At 45.3% G+C, this 20,601-nt stretch overlaps 6 protein-coding genes across 6 annotated transcripts; 1 reads left to right on the forward strand and 5 right to left on the reverse strand.

Annotated features, from left to right (window-relative positions):
* Nucleotides 1-1,090: 1,090 nt before the first annotated feature.
* On the reverse strand, nucleotides 1,091-1,627 carry LOC26526878. The gene has a single exon (XM_015157384.2). It carries the CDS (start codon nucleotides 1,541-1,543, stop codon nucleotides 1,403-1,405), a length of 141 nt encoding a protein of 46 aa, XP_015012870.1. The 5' UTR covers nucleotides 1,544-1,627; the 3' UTR covers nucleotides 1,091-1,402.
* On the reverse strand, nucleotides 1,595-2,278 carry LOC113564320. Its single transcript, XM_026980917.1, has 2 exons — nucleotides 2,065-2,278; nucleotides 1,595-2,002 (listed from the first exon to the last, which is right to left on the reverse strand). Exons 1-2 carry the CDS (start codon nucleotides 2,238-2,240, stop codon nucleotides 1,972-1,974), a joined length of 207 nt encoding a protein of 68 aa, XP_026836718.1. The 5' UTR covers nucleotides 2,241-2,278; the 3' UTR covers nucleotides 1,595-1,971.
* A 205-nt stretch (nucleotides 2,279-2,483) lies between these two features.
* Nucleotides 2,484-4,166, forward strand: LOC6547119 (serine protease grass). The gene is made up of 6 exons (XM_001975437.2): nucleotides 2,484-2,769; nucleotides 2,821-2,978; nucleotides 3,036-3,249; nucleotides 3,306-3,345; nucleotides 3,439-3,632; nucleotides 3,695-4,166. Exons 1-6 carry the CDS (start codon nucleotides 2,673-2,675, stop codon nucleotides 4,105-4,107), a joined length of 1,116 nt encoding a protein of 371 aa, XP_001975473.1. The 5' UTR covers nucleotides 2,484-2,672; the 3' UTR covers nucleotides 4,108-4,166.
* Nucleotides 4,124-4,924, reverse strand: LOC6549008. The gene is made up of 3 exons (XM_001975436.3): nucleotides 4,822-4,924; nucleotides 4,562-4,755; nucleotides 4,124-4,505 (listed from the first exon to the last, which is right to left on the reverse strand). The coding sequence occupies exons 1-3, from the start codon at nucleotides 4,866-4,868 to the stop codon at nucleotides 4,396-4,398; spliced, it is 351 nt and encodes a 116-aa protein (XP_001975472.1). The 5' UTR covers nucleotides 4,869-4,924; the 3' UTR covers nucleotides 4,124-4,395.
* Nucleotides 4,925-14,890: 9,966 nt separating this feature from the next.
* LOC26526683 (CLIP domain-containing serine protease B15) lies at nucleotides 14,891-15,878 on the reverse strand. Its single transcript, XM_015157349.1, has 4 exons — nucleotides 15,671-15,878; nucleotides 15,567-15,612; nucleotides 15,371-15,504; nucleotides 14,891-15,312 (listed from the first exon to the last, which is right to left on the reverse strand). Exons 1-4 carry the CDS (start codon nucleotides 15,876-15,878, stop codon nucleotides 14,891-14,893), a joined length of 810 nt encoding a protein of 269 aa, XP_015012835.1.
* Nucleotides 15,879-16,087: 209 nt separating this feature from the next.
* Nucleotides 16,088-17,404, reverse strand: LOC6549007 (chymotrypsin-like protease CTRL-1). The gene is made up of 4 exons (XM_015156854.2): nucleotides 17,163-17,404; nucleotides 17,059-17,104; nucleotides 16,863-16,996; nucleotides 16,088-16,801 (listed from the first exon to the last, which is right to left on the reverse strand). Exons 1-4 carry the CDS (start codon nucleotides 17,392-17,394, stop codon nucleotides 16,269-16,271), a joined length of 945 nt encoding a protein of 314 aa, XP_015012340.1. The 5' UTR covers nucleotides 17,395-17,404; the 3' UTR covers nucleotides 16,088-16,268.
* Between the last annotated feature and the right edge of the window lie 3,197 nt (nucleotides 17,405-20,601).

The raw sequence follows: 20,601 nt of genomic DNA on the forward strand, positions 1-20,601 counted from the left end.
GACGTAGATCGATATGGCAAATGGATCAAAAAAGTAGATGAGTATGGACGGTGAATAAAATACTGCACCATTGTATTCGATTGAATTTTTGTTTGACAAAAAAAAAAAAACAAGTTGTGCATCCAAGATACGATTAAACTAAATTAGACGTAGCATTTAGTAACTAACTTGATTAAATAAAGTTTAAAGTAAATCAAATGAGAACTACAATTTTTACTTTGTTCTTTTGCTAGCACATTTCCAGAAATAGCACCCGCGGAATCCAGAGGAATCCAGACTCTGAAGCGAATAAAAGCTACAGTAGCTCCTCTAATGATCAGTAAATGAGTATGACCCGCTGCGCAATGAGCAGCTTCATCATTGGAGGCGCAGTAATCGGCTGCTTCTGGCTCCGCGTCCAATGATTTCAATTGTTCCTGGAAGGGAATTGCGGGGTACTGCACAAAATTTTCAAACGAAGTGTAGATGCCAAGGAACCGTGGATGGCCCTTTTGATGACTTTGTTCACCTTAGTACTGGGCCATCTAAAACAGTGGCAATTTGTATTAAGCCAACTTCGCATTTGTGATATGTAATGTAGAAAACATTCGATTCTACAGTGTTGGTTGAAAACCAGGCTAAGCTTATGTAAAATTAGGCTGATGTACGTAGACTGATTTATTATTGTGTTGGGATTGTGTAAAATTAATATAATTGAAAACTATTTCATTTTATTTCAATTCGTTCTTTCTATTAATTTTTTATTTTACTAAGTAGCTTATTAATATAATTAAATTCCGTAAAAACAAGTCGTATGTACCAATGTTCTTCATATCACCAGTAACTATTTTGCTCGAAAATTTATTGCTCGAAACACTTGTTCCAATAATAAAAACGAGATTGCTGATATTAGCTCAGGTCAGCTTCTAGTGTGTCAGGGATAAGGAAAGACATTCGTGCTCAAGTCGTTTGAATTTGCCCCACTCATGCACATTATAAATGTTTTTTATAAACAAGTTCGGATCGCATTAAATTGCAACCCGTTTTGCGAAGAGTGCAAATTGCTTGCTAATCGCTATTTCAGACCCCTTCCGATCTCAAGCCACATATATGGAAGTTGATGGAAAGTAAACAATTCAATCGATTTAATTGCAATTAATATTTTATTTTTAAACTATAACTAATGATATTTATTCTTTCTAGATGCTAACATCATAGCACACACGTGTAAGTTAGATTAGTTATCCTATTTGACGAGGGGTTGAGTTTTACATAATTATGTTCATAAATCCTAACGTTATTTGCCAAGATAATAAACTCAACCGGTTATTCTGGTGCATTTTCGAGCGATTTGAGCGATTTGATTGCTTGATCGGACATCGGACTAGGGTAAATCGATCTCCAGAGAGATGCCACGATGGAGCTACTGCATGGTGTGTCTTGGGTGGATGTAGTGGGAGTTGCCGGAGTCGTTTTCCTCCCGGTAAATGGCGGTCATCAGGAGCAGCAGAGTGCCGGCGATTACGGCTGTGAGGGCTTTGCCAATGAATCGAATGTGCTCCATGTTCTGATGCTCGTCGACTACTTGGGCGTAGGAATTAGCAATCTTTGCGCGTCTGGCTTTGAAACGTTACTGAACGCTCAGCTTGATAGCGAGCGGAATTTATTGCAGCTCCAAGCGAGGGTGTGGGTGTTTTCCCCCAGCTGGCGATTAGAATGTGGAATTGCCGCGGTAAGGGTAGTTTCCCCAGCCACCGGTTTGGAAATGCCCCAATCCCAATTAGTTAGTGCCACAAAATGCTGTATTTATGCACTCTGCAGTCACAACAAAGCGATTACTCCTCTCAGAACGAGATCGCTGACTGCCTCTGTGCGTTTCGCTATAATTAATTCAGCTAACACATTTTGGCATCGTCAACGTGCCAAGATTGCAAATCAGAAGCAATCGGTTGAAAGACGAGTCGACGGCGCATTTTCTTGGATCATTGCTCTTTAAAACTGGCAGAGACTGGACTCGAGGAATCTGGAAGCATCGATCAAGGTAGGGACCTTCTTTTATATGCATGTCATTGTATCCACACTCACCTAACATATCGTTGGAACATGGGACTGTTGCAAAACTGGAGGCAACAGCGCCACATGTTCTGCGATATCTTTCGATACAAAGAAAGAGTATTTACGGCGAGACTACTCGAGATCCGAATGGGATTCAAGGTCCAGTTGAGGGGAATATCCCGCTCGATGTGCTGCAAGTGCGGCATCTCTCGATGAGCTCTCGATTCGGACTGATGACCAAGGAAAATATGATCTTAGGTAGGCGAAGGCAGCTGCATTTTCTTCGCGCCTCCAGATGCCTAGGGGTAGGTCATGTCTTTGTGAGTAGGACGGGTGAGGTTCAAATTCTGGTTACCTACCAGATTCGCATTTTAAGTAGCTGGTATCTATTATGTTAGCTGAAAACAGCGTGCTATGATTAAAGAAAGAAAGACATTTTAAAAGAAATGTGTGTACTCTGTGTTCGCTCTTTGAGATACATTTTGCAGTTGCTGGACTGCAGTATTACTTGTTTCTCTGTACATTGAATCGCTGTAATCACGCTAGGCGGCCTGCAACCAGATAACCGAGAAAGATGCATTAAAGCCTGAACTGGATTCTGATTCTGGATTCAGTTCACAGCTGAGCTTGGTGACGCAATGACGGTTCTGCGATTGCTGATCCTCGCAATATGCCTCAAGCTGGGGCAGCAATCCTGGCAAGCAGATGCATTGGGAAACCAAACGAAGAAGCCCTGTAAGTGCCACCTGATGGGGGGCGACCTAAAGTAACCATTCCCTCCACCAGATCCCACATACTGCACTACGTACGATCAGAAGCCAGGCAAATGCGTAAACTACAAAGATTGTCCGTACATCGCGAACATAGTTTCGAAGCCAAAGGGGCAGCTGACCGCCAAGGACTTGGAAATAAAGAGGAATGCCCTATGCTCGTCAAATTCCAAAGTGAGAGGTCATTCGACAAACCGAGATACATTACTGTGAGCCTCCAGTCTTCCACAGAAAATCGTCTGCTGTGAGGAATTCATCAACGAGTCGGGCATGGAGCTGCTGAAGGCCAGTGAGAGTTTGTGCGGAGAATTCGGGGATCAGAAGGTCACTGGAGGGAGCGAGATACAAATGGGATCTCGACCCTGGATGGCTTTGCTTCAGTTCAATTTGTCAGATCCCTATGAGAGGCTATCCTTTGCGTGCGGTGGCACTTTGATTACACCACGTACGTATTTTGAGCACCGAAAATAGGAGTCCTTGCTAATTTTTTGCCTTGAGCAGGCTACGTCCTGACCGCGGCCCACTGCTTGAAGGGTTCATTGTAAGTATTACTGAACTATGGTGTGCTCATTACAATATAGATACATATATGTGTAACACATATCGCTGAAGTTGATTGACTCATTCCACACAGGAATTCAGTTCGATTTGGAGAGCACACAATCTCCACGGAGCGAGATTGTAAGAACTATGCCACAAAAGTAATCTGCCTGCCTCCTTACCAGGATGTACCTGTCCAAGAATCCGTTGTCCACGATGGATACGACGATGACATGCTCCACTATGACATAGCGCTTCTCCGCCTGGCAAGATCTGTCGAGTTCACCCGTGAGTACCTGACACCCCAACCAGTGTCACTATATCGATTTCCCAATTGCATTGCACTGCAGAGTTTGTCAAACCCATATGCTTGCCCCTGTACGAGGAAGTCAGGCAGAGCATCTGGGACGAGCGAAGACCACACCAAAAGGTTACCGGCTGGGGTATTTACGAAGAGAATATGCTATCCGATGTGCCCAGGGAGGCCGACGTGACCCGCCTGAGTCTCGACCAATGCTCCGTGGGTCGGAATACAACTTTGCTGATCGGTAATCAACTTTGCGTCAGTGCCTACCAACAGGACAGCTGCCAGGGCGATTCCGGCGGACCCCTAATGTATCCGTACCTCTACCTTGGGCAACAGCGATTCGTCCAGACGGGCATCGTTAGCAAGGGACCCACGAGATGCGGCGCTGGACAGTCGGCCATTTACACGGACGTTACTAGATTTGTGCCCTGGATAACCCAGAATATAAAGTCCTAAAGTGCTGCGCATTTCATTTTGATGCAATAATATAATAAAGTATCACATTTATTGCCTTACTTCGAATTTGTTAATTACTTGTTATTTCCACTGTCAAGTTATTTATGGCGCAAGGAAGGTTATTAAATAGGTCACATTGATAAGATAATGCATACACTTTAACACAGGCAGATGGGAAAAACAACTTAAGATCAAAGTCCTTACTGCTGATCGTTTTTGGGCTTATCAAGTGTATTGGAATTAATTGTACCCTTAGTTTGTTGATGTTTTACTGCAGATACTTTCGAGCTAAAGCGTTTGGCTATCTACGCCGAGGGCATCCACTAATTGGGCAATTCGTTGGGCTCGCGTCAATTTCCACGATACGCAGGACAAAGCCGTGATGAAGAAGCCAATCGCTGCAAGCCGAAAGTTCAGCAAGGTAACCATCCATTTAAAGCCTGAAGTTACTCACCCATCAGCAGAATGGCCTCGGAAGTCTCATCCTGCCAGGCTTTCGATACAACGCACAGCAATATGAATCCGCTGAGCAGGCAAAAGGATCCAACTACTACGGCCAGTGTTATGAGTATGATCACTGGATCATTCAGAGGTCCGTAGTCGAAGAGCGTACGGCAGAGGGACGGTTTCCGGGGCATAGAAGTGCCACTATTGCATAATTAGATGTCAAACTATCAGATTGCGTTTTCTTTGCCAATACCGTGCACTACGAACCAGGCTTGTGAGTAGGTGGGCAGAATGGGCACAGCTCTGCACTCCATGGCGCTCCTGATGAAACTAAAGTTGGAGCTCCACACCAATACATTTGGGTGGCTGGCGCGGGCCCTACTTCTCCACTTTCTAAATTTAGCCCTTAGACGGCTGACGATCGCAGACGCGTGTTTGAGATTGGAGTTAGGGCGTCACAATCTCTATTTATAGCCATCTAGGAAATGGTTCGATCCGGCGGAACCAGCGGAACAGATGTTTGAGTTCGGCTGGCACTTCTTCAGTCTATTCAGGCAGTGCGTCTATTTTCGTATCTATTTCCTTTGCAGAGTTCAATGCTCTGTGCTGTGAGCTGAAGAAATCGAAGATCCCGAGATGTCGTGTAATGCAATAAATCAACTTCATTACTGCCTCAGAAAAGCTGAAGGGGGCGTGGCAGGGGCGAACAAGTGCGAATCATTAACTCGATGTCTCGAAGTTCACGTTTCGCATGTGCCAAGGTAGCGTTGACAACCGACACGCGCACTTTTCCACCCGCATTTTCCGCCCGCATTTTCCGCCCACCTCCGGCGTAGTTATAGAAATATACTTGGCTGCTGCATTCAAGCGAGCTGTAAATTATGCAAAATAACGACGTCAAAGTTTCAATATAATGAAGCCAACAGACTGGCGGGTTGGGGCCCACAGGTTGGGGCATATTATAGTCTGAAATTTCATCCCTAATGTTTCTATGCCATTAAGCCAAATAGAAAACGAAAAGCAACTTATGTGTCATAATGTAATACCTTTGGAGTCATAGATGCATGAGGGTGAACTTAAAGTCCCATTTCATGCACGTATTTAAGGTTAAATGCTTTTCAAAATAGTTGTGAGTTCCCATTAAATATGTTACATTTTAATATTTCGAAAGTGTTTAATTGAGTTTCTACTGCCTTTTAAAACTCGAAGGGTGCTTTAAATAAGCTGAGTGCTAGCAGTTATAACTTTGTCCTCCTTGAGGCTTAGTTATAGCCGGACCAACACTCAATCACTGCCCCAAGCCGTGAAGACATAAAAATCAAATCGAAGCCGTCGCCATAAACAATTATGAACTTTGTTGCACATTGTTGTCCACACATGGCCACACGGATCCTGCTCCATGTCGTCGCCTTGGTTACATTGTAAAACGTTTTATTGTCGCCGCCATCTGGCGACGATTTGCTGGCAACCCAACCGCCCAACCACCCACTGAAACCACCGAAGCCACCAGAGGTGCCAATATGTCCTTTTTGTTTGCCCATTCGGGGATAGAAAAATACTACCCAACAGTAGAAGATGACCTTTAGACTGACTAATTTTAAGTCCAACTGTAATTACTCTCAGATAGGAAGTTGTTTATACCTAATATTTGAGATGTGCTTGATAAAAACCCATATCTAACAAATAATAACAAATCTTATTGGATTTGAGAGCTGCTTTGCTCATCACTACCGCTGAACCCACCCTAAAAATTGGATTCCAAGGTGTGAGCCGGCGGCACGACGACAACTGTTATGCTTATCGGATGCTTTCTGAATAAGAATAAGAATTCGGATGCGGATGCGGATGTGGATGTGGACGGGACCCGAGTGCGGAATCCAGGAGCTGCGGCAAATTGCTGCTGATTGTCAGGTTCAGGCGACGCTGCGTAAATAACTGAAAGCGGTCCGAGGTGCCAACTGCCTTTGAGCCGGGCCCAAAAGTTTGGCCAAGCACATTAGACGGGGATGGCCAAACTTCTCACCGATTAAGTTGGGAGTCCAATGAAAAGGGCAGTTGGCAGTTGGCAGTCGGCAGTCGGATGGTGATGGTGATGCTGAAAATCTTATCGCCGCACAAGAACCCGTTTCGTTTTAGTGTCGCAATCAGCGCTGTTCACTTGCAATGGCCGTGGCAGGACAAATATTTTACTTTTACTCTTTCGCGTCCGTTTCGAGATTCATTTTTTTGTATACCGTCTCCGTCTCCGTTTCTGACTTTAACTTTCGCCCCACTCCCGCAAACTTGAGCCCTCTAATGCGCTGCAAAAGTGTGCCAAAGACGCTGACAGCGAAATCAAACACAAGGCGGTTGGAGTGGGCAATGTACATATATACGGCCAAGCAGTGGAGAAGGTCCTGGAGAAGGTCCTGCAGAAGGTCCGAGGAAAGGATGCACAAAGTTAAAATTAAATTAGCGTTTTTTCGAGCTGCGCAGGGTAGCAGGCGATGTGAGGTTGGGCCATTCTGGGCCACGGAATGAAGTCCAAGGGCACTCGGTTCGCTGGGGCATGCAGGGTATCTCTAGGTCGAATCCGAAAGCTGCCCGCTAACAAGGTATTCGCCTCCTAGTGCCACTGTCTGTCACTGGCTGCTACTTAGCCAAATTAAAATTTCACAGCACTTATGCGCTGCCCGATGTGGGGCCTCATGATTTGGAAGCCAATTTAACGAAATTCTTCTAATATAATTTTGAAAAGATATAAATTCATTTCATACTCATTACGTTTTTGGCACTCTTCAGTATGCAGAACATCTTATCTTATATTTTATATAATACCAAATTAGTTGTGTTATAATGAGATTTTGTCTGGGAATCATATAAATTTTTTTTTAATTTACATTACCTTTTGAATGGTCGTAGAGCATTGATCCTTCGACTAGCGAACTAAGCAGTTTCGCTTCCGTTTCGCTGTTAGTGTCCTTTTAGCGCTTCGCATTTATGCTTGTTTAAGCAAATGCCGTGTTATCGTCCGGATCCGGATTCGTGTCCGGGTCCGTGTCCGTGTCCGTGTCCGAGTCCAGTCGAAAGGATAATGCGCGTAATTGTTGTCCGTGTCCGGCAGTTGGCGCTGAAGGAGCGCCTCTATTTGCATGGAACGCATTAAAAGTCGCTGGCGCAGCGCCGTGGCAATTCAATTTAAACGAGTGGCATAAGCGCAATCTGGCAAACTAGGATTACCGCTAATGCCGCACGTATGCATGCACATATATACGTATATATCCGGGCTCCAGAGTATAGTGCATATATGCCAATGCTCCGGGAATGACTTTATCGTTACTCAATGGCTCAATTGTTGGACAGCCTCTGTGACTTTCGCTCTCAGCCCTCTCGACACATATTCGCATATCCGCATACAGATCCGCATCCACATCCGCAGCTGTCAGCAGAGCCAACAGCAAGGGCACTTCGAGTGCAGGCAGTTCAGGTCGAGTGGTCATTAAGCGGGATCGATGGGTTGGCATATGGTCACCGTTGCTCGAAGTGCTTGGAGAGTAAAATGAGGTATGAGGCATGGGTGCAATTATGTGTCCACGATTTGAGTTTAATGTATACTACTTCGAGTACACTCACATGCTGTTTATCTAATATCCTTTTAGCTCATTTTACCCAATCATTCAGCTTTAACTTTGAGCTCAGAAAGAGGCATTAAGAAATCTGTGGGCTTTGATAGTTCGGACTTTAATTATGATATTTTTATATTTCACATCACATTTCTGCAAAAGACTGGTGCTGAGTGTGGATTAAACTTCCATTAAGAAGTGTCCTTTGTTTGCCAGAAGTTAAAGCCCATACACAAGAAGATTTGGCTTCGCTTCAATTCACTTCACCCGAGTTTGGCTGCGAAATTGGCATATAAGTGGTTGAGCGACTAACAGGGAATATCAAAAATATTGCCATAAAATATGCCAGACAAGCGCCGCAGCCCCATCCGCATCCGCATACACATCCGCATGCTGAACCACAAGCAGTGCAGATACGAGTTCCAGCGTCTTGACAGCCAGCGATTGACATGGAAAAGAGTTGGGGCAGGGGCACTAAACTGGGGTTCCGTTGGAGACAAGGTAATGAAAAATATTTCCATATTGCAAATAAAGTCAGCTTGCGAACGTGGCAACCCTAAAACCTATTTCTTAACCCTTGTCGACAGGCCGCAGGACGAAGGACGAAGGACGAGGAGTGGCCCTCCTTTACCTGCTGCTGCTGCTGATGCTGATGCTGCTGCTGCTGCTGCTGCTGTTCGTTGGCTTTTGTTTTGGCAGCCTGGCATATTTCAATTTGGGACTCAGGACGATGGGGCCCCAAGTTTATGCAAATTCATTTCAAGTTTCCTGACGCAACAGCATTATCAAGTGCAGGACTGGCGACCTCCGACCTGCAACCTCCGGCCACGACGATGATGATGCCGATGATGGAGATGTTGCACTTGTGCACACGTACATATATATGTATGCACATACCTACTTGTTGACCTGCTGCCTGGCTCTGTGCCAGTACGCAGTTGTTGGCCGCAAGTGTCGGCATCTGTATTATTACAATTATTACGTTGATGTGCACTGCTTTCCCTTTGTAGCGGTTGCTTCACGTGTGTTTGCCTGTTTGCGGTCGGCAGTCAGTTGCTGCTGCACTCGAGTCCAGCACGGCGTATACGCAATTAGCCATATTGGTCAATATTATGCCAAGTTACGCGCAATTTCGCGGTCCTGGCCGTCATTAGCTTTGTGCAGTGGCGCAGTGGACTCAGTGCCATCAAATATGTGCCTATCCAGCGGATATATATTGGCCCAAGGGAATGATCCAGGCGCTGTGAATTTGCGACTCGCTTCGATTCTTTTTTTTTTTTTAATTAAGTTCGGAGCTGGCAAAGTTTTGCCTTGGCTTAAACAATGGCCGGCCACTCGAGACTTGTTTTCTTTGTTGGCAGCCACCCTGCCAGCAAGCAGTGCATAACTTGATTAAATTTCACTCCTTCCCGGCGACTGCAGCCATAAACCACGCTCGTTTAATTTCAATCCAAAGTCTAAGCAGTAACAAGAGCCAATTCAATAAAAATTAAAAAGGAAAGCTACTGAGGGGGGTGGGGGAGATGGGCAATGGGGGGCTTACCGAATGAAAGGGATGAAGCAATCACAGGAAAGCGGCAAATAAACTTGAAGAAAATTAAAAGTGGCAGCCAAGAGAAGCAGACGAAGCACACTGAAGTTGCCATCCAACTTTGATGGAGGCAGCCGAAGGATGGGGCAAGGACCACGGCCTGGATGCTGTAATGGGTGGGGGAGGGGCGGCAGAGGTCCCGGAAACGTATCGACTTAATTGAACAAATCGCAGTAAACGAGCCGTAAATTTTTAATATGTTTCGGTTTGCGTAAATAAAAGCTGACGCAAACTTCCTTTGGCAAAGGACTACCGCAAACGAAAGAGAGATCGTGTCCGACTTCGTTTAGGTAATCGATTGCGTCAGTGAAGCCTGGCCAAATTAATAAATCAAATAAACGCCGAGTGGAAACGGGCCGAGGTAAGCTCATTCAATTAGCAACTAGCTCCTGCTCCAGGCTCACTTAATTACTTCTGACGTCTGCTGACTGATTAAAACACAAGGCTCGGGCTGGGAAAAACACAGCATTACCGGACTGCGACCCGGATCCGGATCCGGACCCAAACCCGAACCCGAACCCGTAAACTCCGGACTACGTCCGACTCTAAGCTTTGACATTTCGGCATTAGCCGGAGGGGCAGGAACAATATTTTCTTTGGCCATTCTAGCGCAAGTCGATGTGTCTGGACTGCTGGTTTATTTGCCTTGGATTTTCCTTTTCCGCTGGGAACTCAAGTGTTAATCCAGCCAGCTGGCCAGACAGCCGGCTAAGCGGAATCCTGTTTTTGTTTTCAGACATCACTCTTTCACTCTCCTCGCATTATAGACATCTTTGGGCACTGGCTACACTGGCTGCACTGGCTAATCCCGTAGAATCTGAACGTGATCTCGCACTGATCAGCGCTGCAAAAAGTGTACATATTTCACACATGCGGAAAAGCGGTAACGGAAATCCAACCGAAGCGTAAAAAATGCCCGACTGCGACTGCGGGTCGAATTGTCATTGTAATAGTAATTTATTGTTTGCAAAACTTTGCCAGCAGCTCGCACATGTCGCCACCAGCAGGAGGAGGCGAGAAAAAGCAATGCTGAGTTGGAGAAAAATGGCTGTGGGACAGCGTTTGACATTTGACATATGCGAGTCGTTTGACATACAAGCAAATTACATGGAACTATTTGTCTTGTCGGCTAAATCGCATAAGCTGCGAGCGGAATCCGGAATGCGGCCACATAGCTAGAACCGAGCTGAGATCCAGCATCTTTGCATGGCAAACATATTGAGTGGCATACGGGGCGTATGAGTAATGTTGCAAGAGTTATTCGAAGCGTTTGGGGGCAGTGTAAGTGTTTTACGAGGCGTATGAGCAATGTGAGCGTTATGCTTATGGCAGGCAATATCGGCAGCATCTCTGCACTGGCAATTCATAATTAACCAGCACACGGGGCGTATGAGCGACGCGTTGCACTTGGCCGACCAAGCGAAGTCATTCAAAATGTCCAGCACATTTTGCCGGCGCAACTTTTCCCATTGTTTGGATGTTTTCGTTGTTGCTGTGCTGCATTAAAATGTGCTGCAAGTTAAATGTTTTAATTAAAATGGGAAAACTTTTCCAATTACGGGGTGGACCGAACAAAAATTATCAATTCAAAAGCTGTGTTTTTAATTTCGCTCTATTCTTTTTTCTTGTTCGGCCCCCAATAAACGTAAATGTGCCTTTTTGGGCACTGCGACTGCGACTGCGACTGTGACTGATTCGCCGCCTGTCACAGTCCGCGTCACTGTGCAGTTCCTTATTGCGAAAGGCAAATTAATTAGGTGCAAAAAGCGGCAAGAGTGTTGGCAAAACTTTCATAAACTCGGTAAGTCTGCTAATTGCATCAGAGAGCGTGTTTAACTTTCGAAAACTGTAACTTAAACGAGGCTAATTAGTTGAAGCACAGCCAGCTTTAAGCTTGCAGGAAATTCCGTACTTGGTAAGAGAACTGCATCGATAATAATAATAATAATAATGATAATGATCAAGGAGGGCATGTGCATGGCTGTGCATTCATAACAGTCCTGCAAAAAGGTCCTTCCTGTTTCGTCCTGCACTCGCTCACCTGCGCAGAGATTAAGTTTATGTGGCGCCGTGTCGTCCATGTGATTAAGTCTCGGCCGCACTGCAAATTGCTGGAGGAAGCCGTGCGCTTTCGTTGCAATTAAGCCGCAACTGCCACATAATGATAAAAAGAGGGACCTCCTGGCATAAAGGAGTGTCGACTGGCGATGGAGGGGAGCGAGGCGAGCGCTGTGATGGACTGCGTTTTAAGCCAGCCTGCCTGCCTGGCTGCCTACCACGATTCCACTCTTTCACTAGTTACGGCCAAGATTGCCACCAGTTCCCCCGGGCTTTATTTTCTTTTTATTTTGCATGTAGCACAAGGACACTTTTGGCTTTCTAACTGGGTTACCGCCATCGTTATGGTCCGTGAAAATTAAAGCCATCGCCTAGTGCCGGCACTTAAACGCCTCGACTCAATTGTCAGGCATAAAGGCAATGTAGCCAACTTTTGATTGCTTCGCCGTGCCGCCAGTTTGAGGCAGTTGCAGCTGGCATGTGTGGCGTCGACAGTTTTAATAAGCAGCCAAGTTGGTGGCACATTTTCGCCAGCATCTCGATCCCATCTCTCAATTCCCACGCACCTGAACCATCCGCAATGACCTGGCCCGGTCTTAATAATAATTAGCACTCAGCTCCCGCTCTGCTGGCCATTTGGCATTCCGGATGGTCAAGAGCCATCCTGCATTGCAGTTCTGGCCGTGACGTGGCACGGAATGTGTTATATATAGTACTCGTACTGGTGAAATCTGCGCCTGTGTTTCAAGATTTCGCTGCCCATTTATCAGCCAAGAATGCGCTGAAAGTTTTTCTCATCCCTTCTCCACTATAATTTTTTCTCATTTTTTTGTTTTTTTTATTTTTTTTTTTTGCCGTGCTTGCAGTGAATTCTTTTTATGCTGCTCGCTCTTTTTTCACTTTTTGGTGGGCAAATGGTAACGGGTTTTAACGGATTTGGCTCGGGGAAAAGGCAGCGCATTGCACAATTTTAGAGAGATGCCTTTTTCGGTTCGCTTTGGTGGCAGCAACGTGCAGATTTATTGCATTCAACTTTCGTGTGACTTTCACAACAAACTTTTATGTCTTGAAACTTTTCAAGTTTACTTAAGCAACAAAAGTTTGTCCTCGCCCATTCAGATTTTTCCCATTCTCGTCGAATTTATTGCCAAAAACACAGCCATCCAAGCTTAAGCGTAGACCAAAATGAAGTGTTCGTAATATGCCATGAATTATGCGCATTAAATTTTCCAGTGTGTGCCATAAAAGTTTGCGGTTTTTCCGCTGATTCCCGCTAATGAGGCGATGATGCGTGTGGAGTGCGTCTGCATCCGGCGGAAATGGGTCTCTCGATTGTCGTCGTAAATCATTCGATTGGCAAGGCGAAATATCGATTTAGTGCCACTGCTACAGCGGGCATAGCTCGCATTAGAATTATTAAAATTCCTGCTGTGGTTTCTCCTTTTTTTCCCCATGCCACATGCCACACACACACACACACACACACACACAAAACCCACAACCACTCCGTGCCGAAGTATCATGTATAGGTATGGCTTTCACTTGGCTGACTGTGCCATTTGGCAAATTAAAAATATTGCCACAGGGGCGGAAGGGGCGCTCTGCACGCTGCTCGACTGGCAGGAAAAAAAAAAAAAAAATTAAAAAAAATAGAAGATGAAGAAATAATAAAAACGTAACCAGAGTGGAAGTGGCAGCCACAACAGTGGCAACAAAAATGAGCAAACATACCATATTTATGCCAAACAAAATCAATATCGAAAGTGGCACACAAAACTGCAAACAGCCGTAAAGCGGAAAGCTGAAATTTCGGAGCGGGGCAGTTGGATATTTGAAATATTAGCCAGACCCAAATATTTTCGCGGTGCTCATTCGATGCATGATTTCTATTCAAAGTCAGCAAATGGAAATTGAGCGCAGTTGTATCTTAAAGTCTAAACTGTGGATTAAGGTTGCTCTTTAATATTGGGTTGCTAGTCAAAATTGAAATATATAAAATGTAATGTAGTACTTAAACAAATTAAATTCGTTCGTCCTTACCATGTGAGATCAATCAGCCAACTTAATAGTGAATCACATCGATACAGAACATTGAAGTCTGTTTCCAAAGTAACTGCCAAGCCATTTAAGTGCAGGAAATTGAATTTTGAAATGCTCGCATCGAACGCTGGATGGATGCTGTTGATGTGGATGATACGAATCTGCGGCAACAACTTGTTGTTGGCATCGGGAGCGTCCCTTCAGTGGCTTCGTCCTTTTCAATTAGGAGCTCTCATCTCGACAATTTCCCGTTCGCTGCAGCAGGGCGGAAATTATGGCACGCCCATTTTAATCATTCGCCATTTCCGGTGCACAAATACACCGTCGAATATGTCGAGCGAAACTAACGAATCTCCATCTCCGCCTGGATCTCGAATCTCGATCTGCCGAGCTGGCAAAGTTACGAGGGCAATTTGGGCAGCCCACCTGGTTGGCTGGTGGGCTAGTTGGTTGGTCAAAGAACGCAGGCGGAGCAGGGATTTGGCCTCTTCCAGGACAGCGCTAATTGCACTTCTTAACAGGGTGAAGGTGGCCGAAATGGAGGTTAGTCGAAAAACGAAAGGCGGGGGCGGAGTGCGACAAATTCCGTGGGCACAGAAACCACGCAAAATTTATGGTTTCAATTAAAAGTTTCACCATTTCCGTTCATTTGCGGCACAAACAAGCAGCCAGCGGCAAGTGGCAGCCTGCCCCACTTGGAAGGTTAAGAGGGAAGCCGATGGGGAACGCAATACGGTAATGAGCCTGGACAAAAGCGGGCCCCAAAAAACTTGTTACTTTTGCAGCTCAGCGCTTAGGAAATGGACAAAGTTTTGACCATCCGGCCGGCAATAAAAATGTGAATTATGGGAAATTTCTAGCTGCAATTTACTTTTTCCTCTTGTGCGAAAAGTATAGCTCATCAATCGGGCAGTTTTTTACACTTTGACCTAAGAGCATTCAATGTGAAACCACTAAAATTGCACATTTGCAGAATGTAGGTAAAGTCGCAGGAAATTTTGCAAGATATTCCTTATTTATTTATTTATTTACCGAAAGATCCTCTTCAAACCAGGATCTGTGGCGCACTGCTTACCGTGTAGTTGCTTACCACCCCAAGAATGTATTCGATATAGCCCGATAGCCTGGTGTAAACCGCTGGATTTCTGCACTCCGAGACTCCAGCACGGATGATTCCAAGTTGCACGTACCGCAGAGACCCATTCATATCCACCTTTTGCATCAACGGACCTCCGGTTAAGCTTACGCAGGTGTCCTCGTTCTGATGTTCTGCGCAGATATGGTCGTCGGTTAGGTTCCTCCGATACATATTGTTACACACGGATAAATTGACTTCGGTCAACTCTACGGGTTTCAGCACTATCGATAACGCCCCGCTTGCCGTTTTTTTCCAGCCAGCAGCCCGGAAGGTTTTGACATCGGGCACTTCAGCGGGATCCGTGATGATGCAAATGGGTCTGATAAAAGCTTTGTGAGGTACCCTGTTAGAAACCGTTTTTTCGAAGGAATGGTTTGATCATATTACCATTAAACTGCACATCCGGTTGTATTTGAAGTAACGCTGCCTTGATGCCATAGTCAGCTGCAAAGTTCTTGTCCCGAAAGGACCTGGTCACTAAAAAGGTCTTTGCTGTACTATATTCTCCAAGACGCACGGCACTAGACGACAAAACGAAATTGAACATGGGAAATATATTTGTTTGGTACCGAAAAGTACTTACAGAACCTGGTTTCTTGCGATGCAACGGGCTGCACTCAAAACGAATTCTTCAGGAAAATCAAAGTGTGAAATGAAAGCTTAACTGAAGAATTATATTGGTCTTACGCTTATGAATAAGAGTTCCCAAGCATACAACATCAGCTGTTCTCTCAACATTATATTTGAGTATAAATGCCTTCCAAGGATTGCTTACGGGTCTCGCATCCTGGCCATGCACTGTTAGGTTAGTGTACCCACAATCCTGCTCAAGGAGCTGTGACATAGCTCCTGGCCAGAGCAAAATCGTGAAAAGAACAGACTGGCTGAAATACATTACTTATCTCGCTTAGAAAACGGAGTGTACTGGTGGTTCTTTCACCGAGCTCATGCGAAATAAACTCGCATTCAGTTGCTTATCAGGAAATTAATGCTGTGCTACTATTGCTCTGGAATCATATTTTAAATCATTTATTGTTATACAGTTGCTTGCTGTTATTGTATTATAAGAAGTATATATTTTAATAGGGGGCAGCAGCTCCAAAGTTTGTTTATTTATTTATTACCATAACATATTTAAGCTTTTCGGTAACCTTCGTTATCTATGCAGAGCTGAACAAATTTCGCTTTAACAAAATAAAATCTTTTTCTTTGAAATCGCCACACAAATCGTCGTTTCATTTCATAGGAAATGGCTAATTTAAAAGTGGATTAGCTCACATGTGTATCACTGTTTGTCATATCGCTTTGATGAGTGGCTAGCTCGCTTCCGGTGCGAGTCAATGCCTTTCCTGGCAAACCTGCCGCCTACATTCCACCGCCCATCAGAAAGGGATGCAGCTGCAGAGATCTTCGGTGAACTGCGTGCTGTGTACTTGTCTATCACCATAAGAATCCAGTCGGTAAAGCTCGATAGACGGGTATAAACACCTGGACCTGTGCACTCCGAGCCTCCAAAACTGATGATTCCAAATTGCGCGTACCGCAGAGACCCATTCACATAGACCGGATGAATCAACGGACCTCCAGAGTCACCATGGCAGGTGTCCCCGTGCGGATGGCCTGCGCAGATCTGGCTCTCGGTTATATTCACCCAAAACAAATTGTAACAGTAGTATGCATTATATTCGTACAACTCTACGGTTTTCAGCACTCTCGATGACGTCTCGTTTTCTGTTTTTCCCCAACCTGCAGCCTGGAAGGTTTTGAATTTGGGCACTTTTGCGGGATCCGTGATGATGCACACGGGTCTGATGAAAGCTTTGTGAGATATCTCGCTAGGAAATCAGTTTAAACAGAAAAATGGGTGGGACCAAATTACCATTAAAGTACACTGGTTGTATTTGAAGTATCCCTATATCGTTGGTATAAGTTTCATGTCTAAAGTACTTGTTCCGAAAGGCCTTGGTCACTGCAAAATTCCTTGATGTACCATGTTCTCCAAGACGCACGGCACTGGACGTCGAAACGAAATTTAGCATAAGAAAGATATTTTTTGGGTGTCAAAAAGTACTCACAGTATATGGTCTTTTGAGATGCAATGGGCTGCAGTCAAAACGAATTCTTCAGGAAAATGTAAGAGTGATATGAAAGCTGAACTTAAGAAAGGCTGTGGTCTTACCTTTGTGAATTAGAGTTCCCCCGCATACGAGCTCAGCTACACTCTCATCTTTATATTTGAATATATATGCCATCCAAGGATTGCTTCCGATTTCCGCCTTCTGACCATGCATTATTTTGGGGGTGATGCCAGGATAGCCGCAACCCGGAACAAGGAACTGTGACATAGCCCCGCGCCAGAGCCAAAAACTGATCGTGATAATCGAGAATATAACACGATGGGTGACAAACATTACTTCTCTGGCTTGGAATACGGAGTGGACTGGTGGTCTTTCAGCGAGCTCATTGGATGTACTCTAGCATTCAGCCGCTTATCAGTAATTTAATGCTGTGCAGCCTTTTTTCTGTAATAAGTATACGTTTTGATAATTGGTTCTTTTTTTAACTCCAATTGCATTGACCAATCGAACTCAGTGCGCGTAGTGTATGTATGTATGAAAGTGCTCGGATGTGTAAGCACTGTTTGTCATATCGTCACTAATTGAAGTGCAAATATTGATGAGTGCCTAGGAAGTGCAAACGCGCTCCGCTAATTTGCACAATTCTCGCGTTCCGCCGCATAATGCGCCGCAAAGTATGCCATGCCAAGTCAATGCCACGCCTGGCGCACCCACCAGCCCACCCGCCCATCGGCCGCGCCCACCGGCGGAAAAGCAGAACCGGCGAATGCAGCTGCCGAGATCCAGAACAGCCAACAGAATCGCAATGGGCGACAAACAGACTAAATGCCGGCACAGCCAGACTCAGCAGAATTTCAAATTTATTCAAATCAACTCGTTCTCGTTCGCGGGCGAAAAGGGAACCGAATTCGTGATGGGGGCGTGGCGGGGGCTGGCAATGAGCAACGCAACCGAATGAATCATTCAATTAGGCATCAAATATTTACAGCAGACGTTTAAATATTGCGACAGACAGATCAAGCCGACTTGATATGCCCGGGAAATCTCGGCTGAGCTGAGATTTGCTGGAGAACTTTTCTAATTGGCCGCTAAGTGCGTTCGTTGGCCCTTGAGCTCTGTCTTCCAGTTCGACTCGCAGATTCCACTCACAAAACTGGAGCAAATCGGGGGAAGGAAGACAGCTGCATTTTGACGAGGGCACCGAGAGTTCAATATGCACACTGCATAAATAAGCAAATAACTTGCCATTGTGTCCCCCTCCCCACCGCAACGCTTTTCCTCCATTTTCCAGCCCAAAGGCAGTTGGAGTCCCAGTTTTTGTCTCGATTCTCTGGTCTGGAATAGTTTTCTTTTAAATTTATGAGTTTCTCCAATACAAAATAGTTGTATGAATTCCCCTTTCCTGTGTGTGTGCGGGTTTGTGCGCTTGTTCAATTCAAATAGTTTGATTACAAAAGTTTTTCCATTGAACATTGCTGGCATTCGAGCAGGTGGAAATGCTGTTTTGCATGGAGGCTGCTCTTCAGCTCTTCTCTTTTTGGGTGGAAAATATTAATTTAATAGGAGGAAAGTGGAAAACGCGCTCTCCTATTTTTGCACATTTGTGTAATTTAATTGGATTTGATTTGCAAACATTTTACAGCAGGCAGGCAGGCAGGCAGGCAGTCAACGTGGCCACGCCAAGTTGTCGCTCAAGAACTTGAGCACTCCAAATATTTTCATAATTTTTATCACGATTGTAATTCTCGCCGAAAAGTTTTTGCATTCGCAAAGTTGCTGGGCCAACTTTCGTGCCCGAGAAAACTTTCGGCTGCTGACAATGAGCTCACAACAGATTTCTGAGTTAATTTCCAGCATCATTTTGGCTCTTCATCCGCTCCCGTTTCCATCCGGCGATGCTGTTGCCATTGCCATTGCCATTGCCATTGGCATTGCCATTGCTGCTGCGCTTTGTATTGTGTGCAACTTTGTAGGCAATAACAATAACAATTGCCAGAACACGCTGCACGCACTGTTAATAAGCCAAATTATAGAGCCGCAGAATGGGCTGAATGCCCCACGTTGGGCGCCAACTAATTGGTGCTTAACGCGGATACTTACGAGCAAAGTTGGCTTTAAGCCACCGCGCCTTATCAATGTCGGCCCAAATGGATCTCGCTGACAGACAGCAGAACAATGCCATTAATCAAGCGCCCTCAAGGTGCTCGCCCAGGTTCTGGCTTTCAGTCCGCTTTTTTCTCTACTACTCACCGAAGTCCCCAACTCACATGTCACATGCATGGGTATGGGCTCGATTCGATTCCGCCCACTTTGGATACCGCATGAAGCGACAGTTTTTCCTGCTCCTCGCTTTTCACTACCAACTGGAAAAAGAGCGAAAAGAGCGAAATAAAAAAGGGAAGCCCAGGAGCGGCGGCAGGACTTTCCCCGCCCCTTTGGCCCCACAAGTGCTGACAGCGATAAATTCTAATGCCGGGTCAGCACAGCCAGCGACCACGCCTCCGTTTCCAGGGCGTATGTGAGTGTGGGCGTAGTTGACCAAAGCATGAAAAATGCTTTCGTTTCCTTTGGTTTTTCCTGCTCCTTGTTTTGCCGGAGAAATGAATGAAGAAAGGAAGTTAACTGGCATTTGGTTTTTGTTTGCCAAGGAAATATTTTTAGCACGTGTTTGGTCAATTTCAGTTCCTTCAATCCCACCCACTCAAAGCCACCCACTTACAAGCCAGCCACATTTGTCACTTTAAATGCAATTTGACTTGTGCCCAATGCGCATAAGTTTTCCCAGGCTTTTCTCGACCGCCTCATCCCCATCCTCCCATCATACCCATAGAATTTTCCTAAGGCATTCGCCCGGCAATTTGTCGTGTCTTGTTTGGGCCAGCACATGGGCAACTGGAATGGATAGGCGAGCAGGGAAAATAGGTAGCATGCACTGGGGAGCGCTTAGGGAAGAGCTCAGCAGAATCAATTTTAAAGTGCTTCTCCGGAAGCCTGCGCAGATATTTATTGTCTGCCCTGGAATTGCAACAATTGGCGACGAGCGAGCCCTGCGGGTCTGAATCGAACACTTTTCAATCTGCATACCAAATCAGCGGCGCTGCCAGTGGCCAAGCCAATTATACCAATAGACGAACATGGGATATTGGCTTGTCTTCAAGGGGCGCTTAATTTGATTTCTACTTCATCAAAATATAAAAGCAAACACGTTGCATCTCTGTGTTATACATTTCTTTTCAATGTCAGCTTCTGTGAACCCATAACCAATTGGCAGCTGATGAGCAATGAACTCGACTGTTAAGCTGTCGGTTGCCGAAAAGAAAGCTCGAGTTATTTAAATATGCACTGAACTGGTAGCAAATTACCCCATCCCACGTGCAACGCTTATGGCTTCATTAGGCTGCGTCGTTGAATCTTGTATCTTGGGTGTTCAATGAGCCGGAAATGTCTTCATTATGATTGCATATGACCCGGCCAGTGAGAGGAGGGGTCGGGGTTGTGGAAACGGAAGCGCCAAACTTCATTTGTTGTCTGGCTGCTGTT

This window comes from Drosophila erecta, unplaced genomic scaffold (genome assembly GCF_003286155.1).
Source record: "Drosophila erecta strain 14021-0224.00,06,07 unplaced genomic scaffold, DereRS2 tig00000092-arrow-pilon, whole genome shotgun sequence".
NCBI classification, from domain to species: domain Eukaryota; kingdom Metazoa; phylum Arthropoda; class Insecta; order Diptera; family Drosophilidae; genus Drosophila; species Drosophila erecta.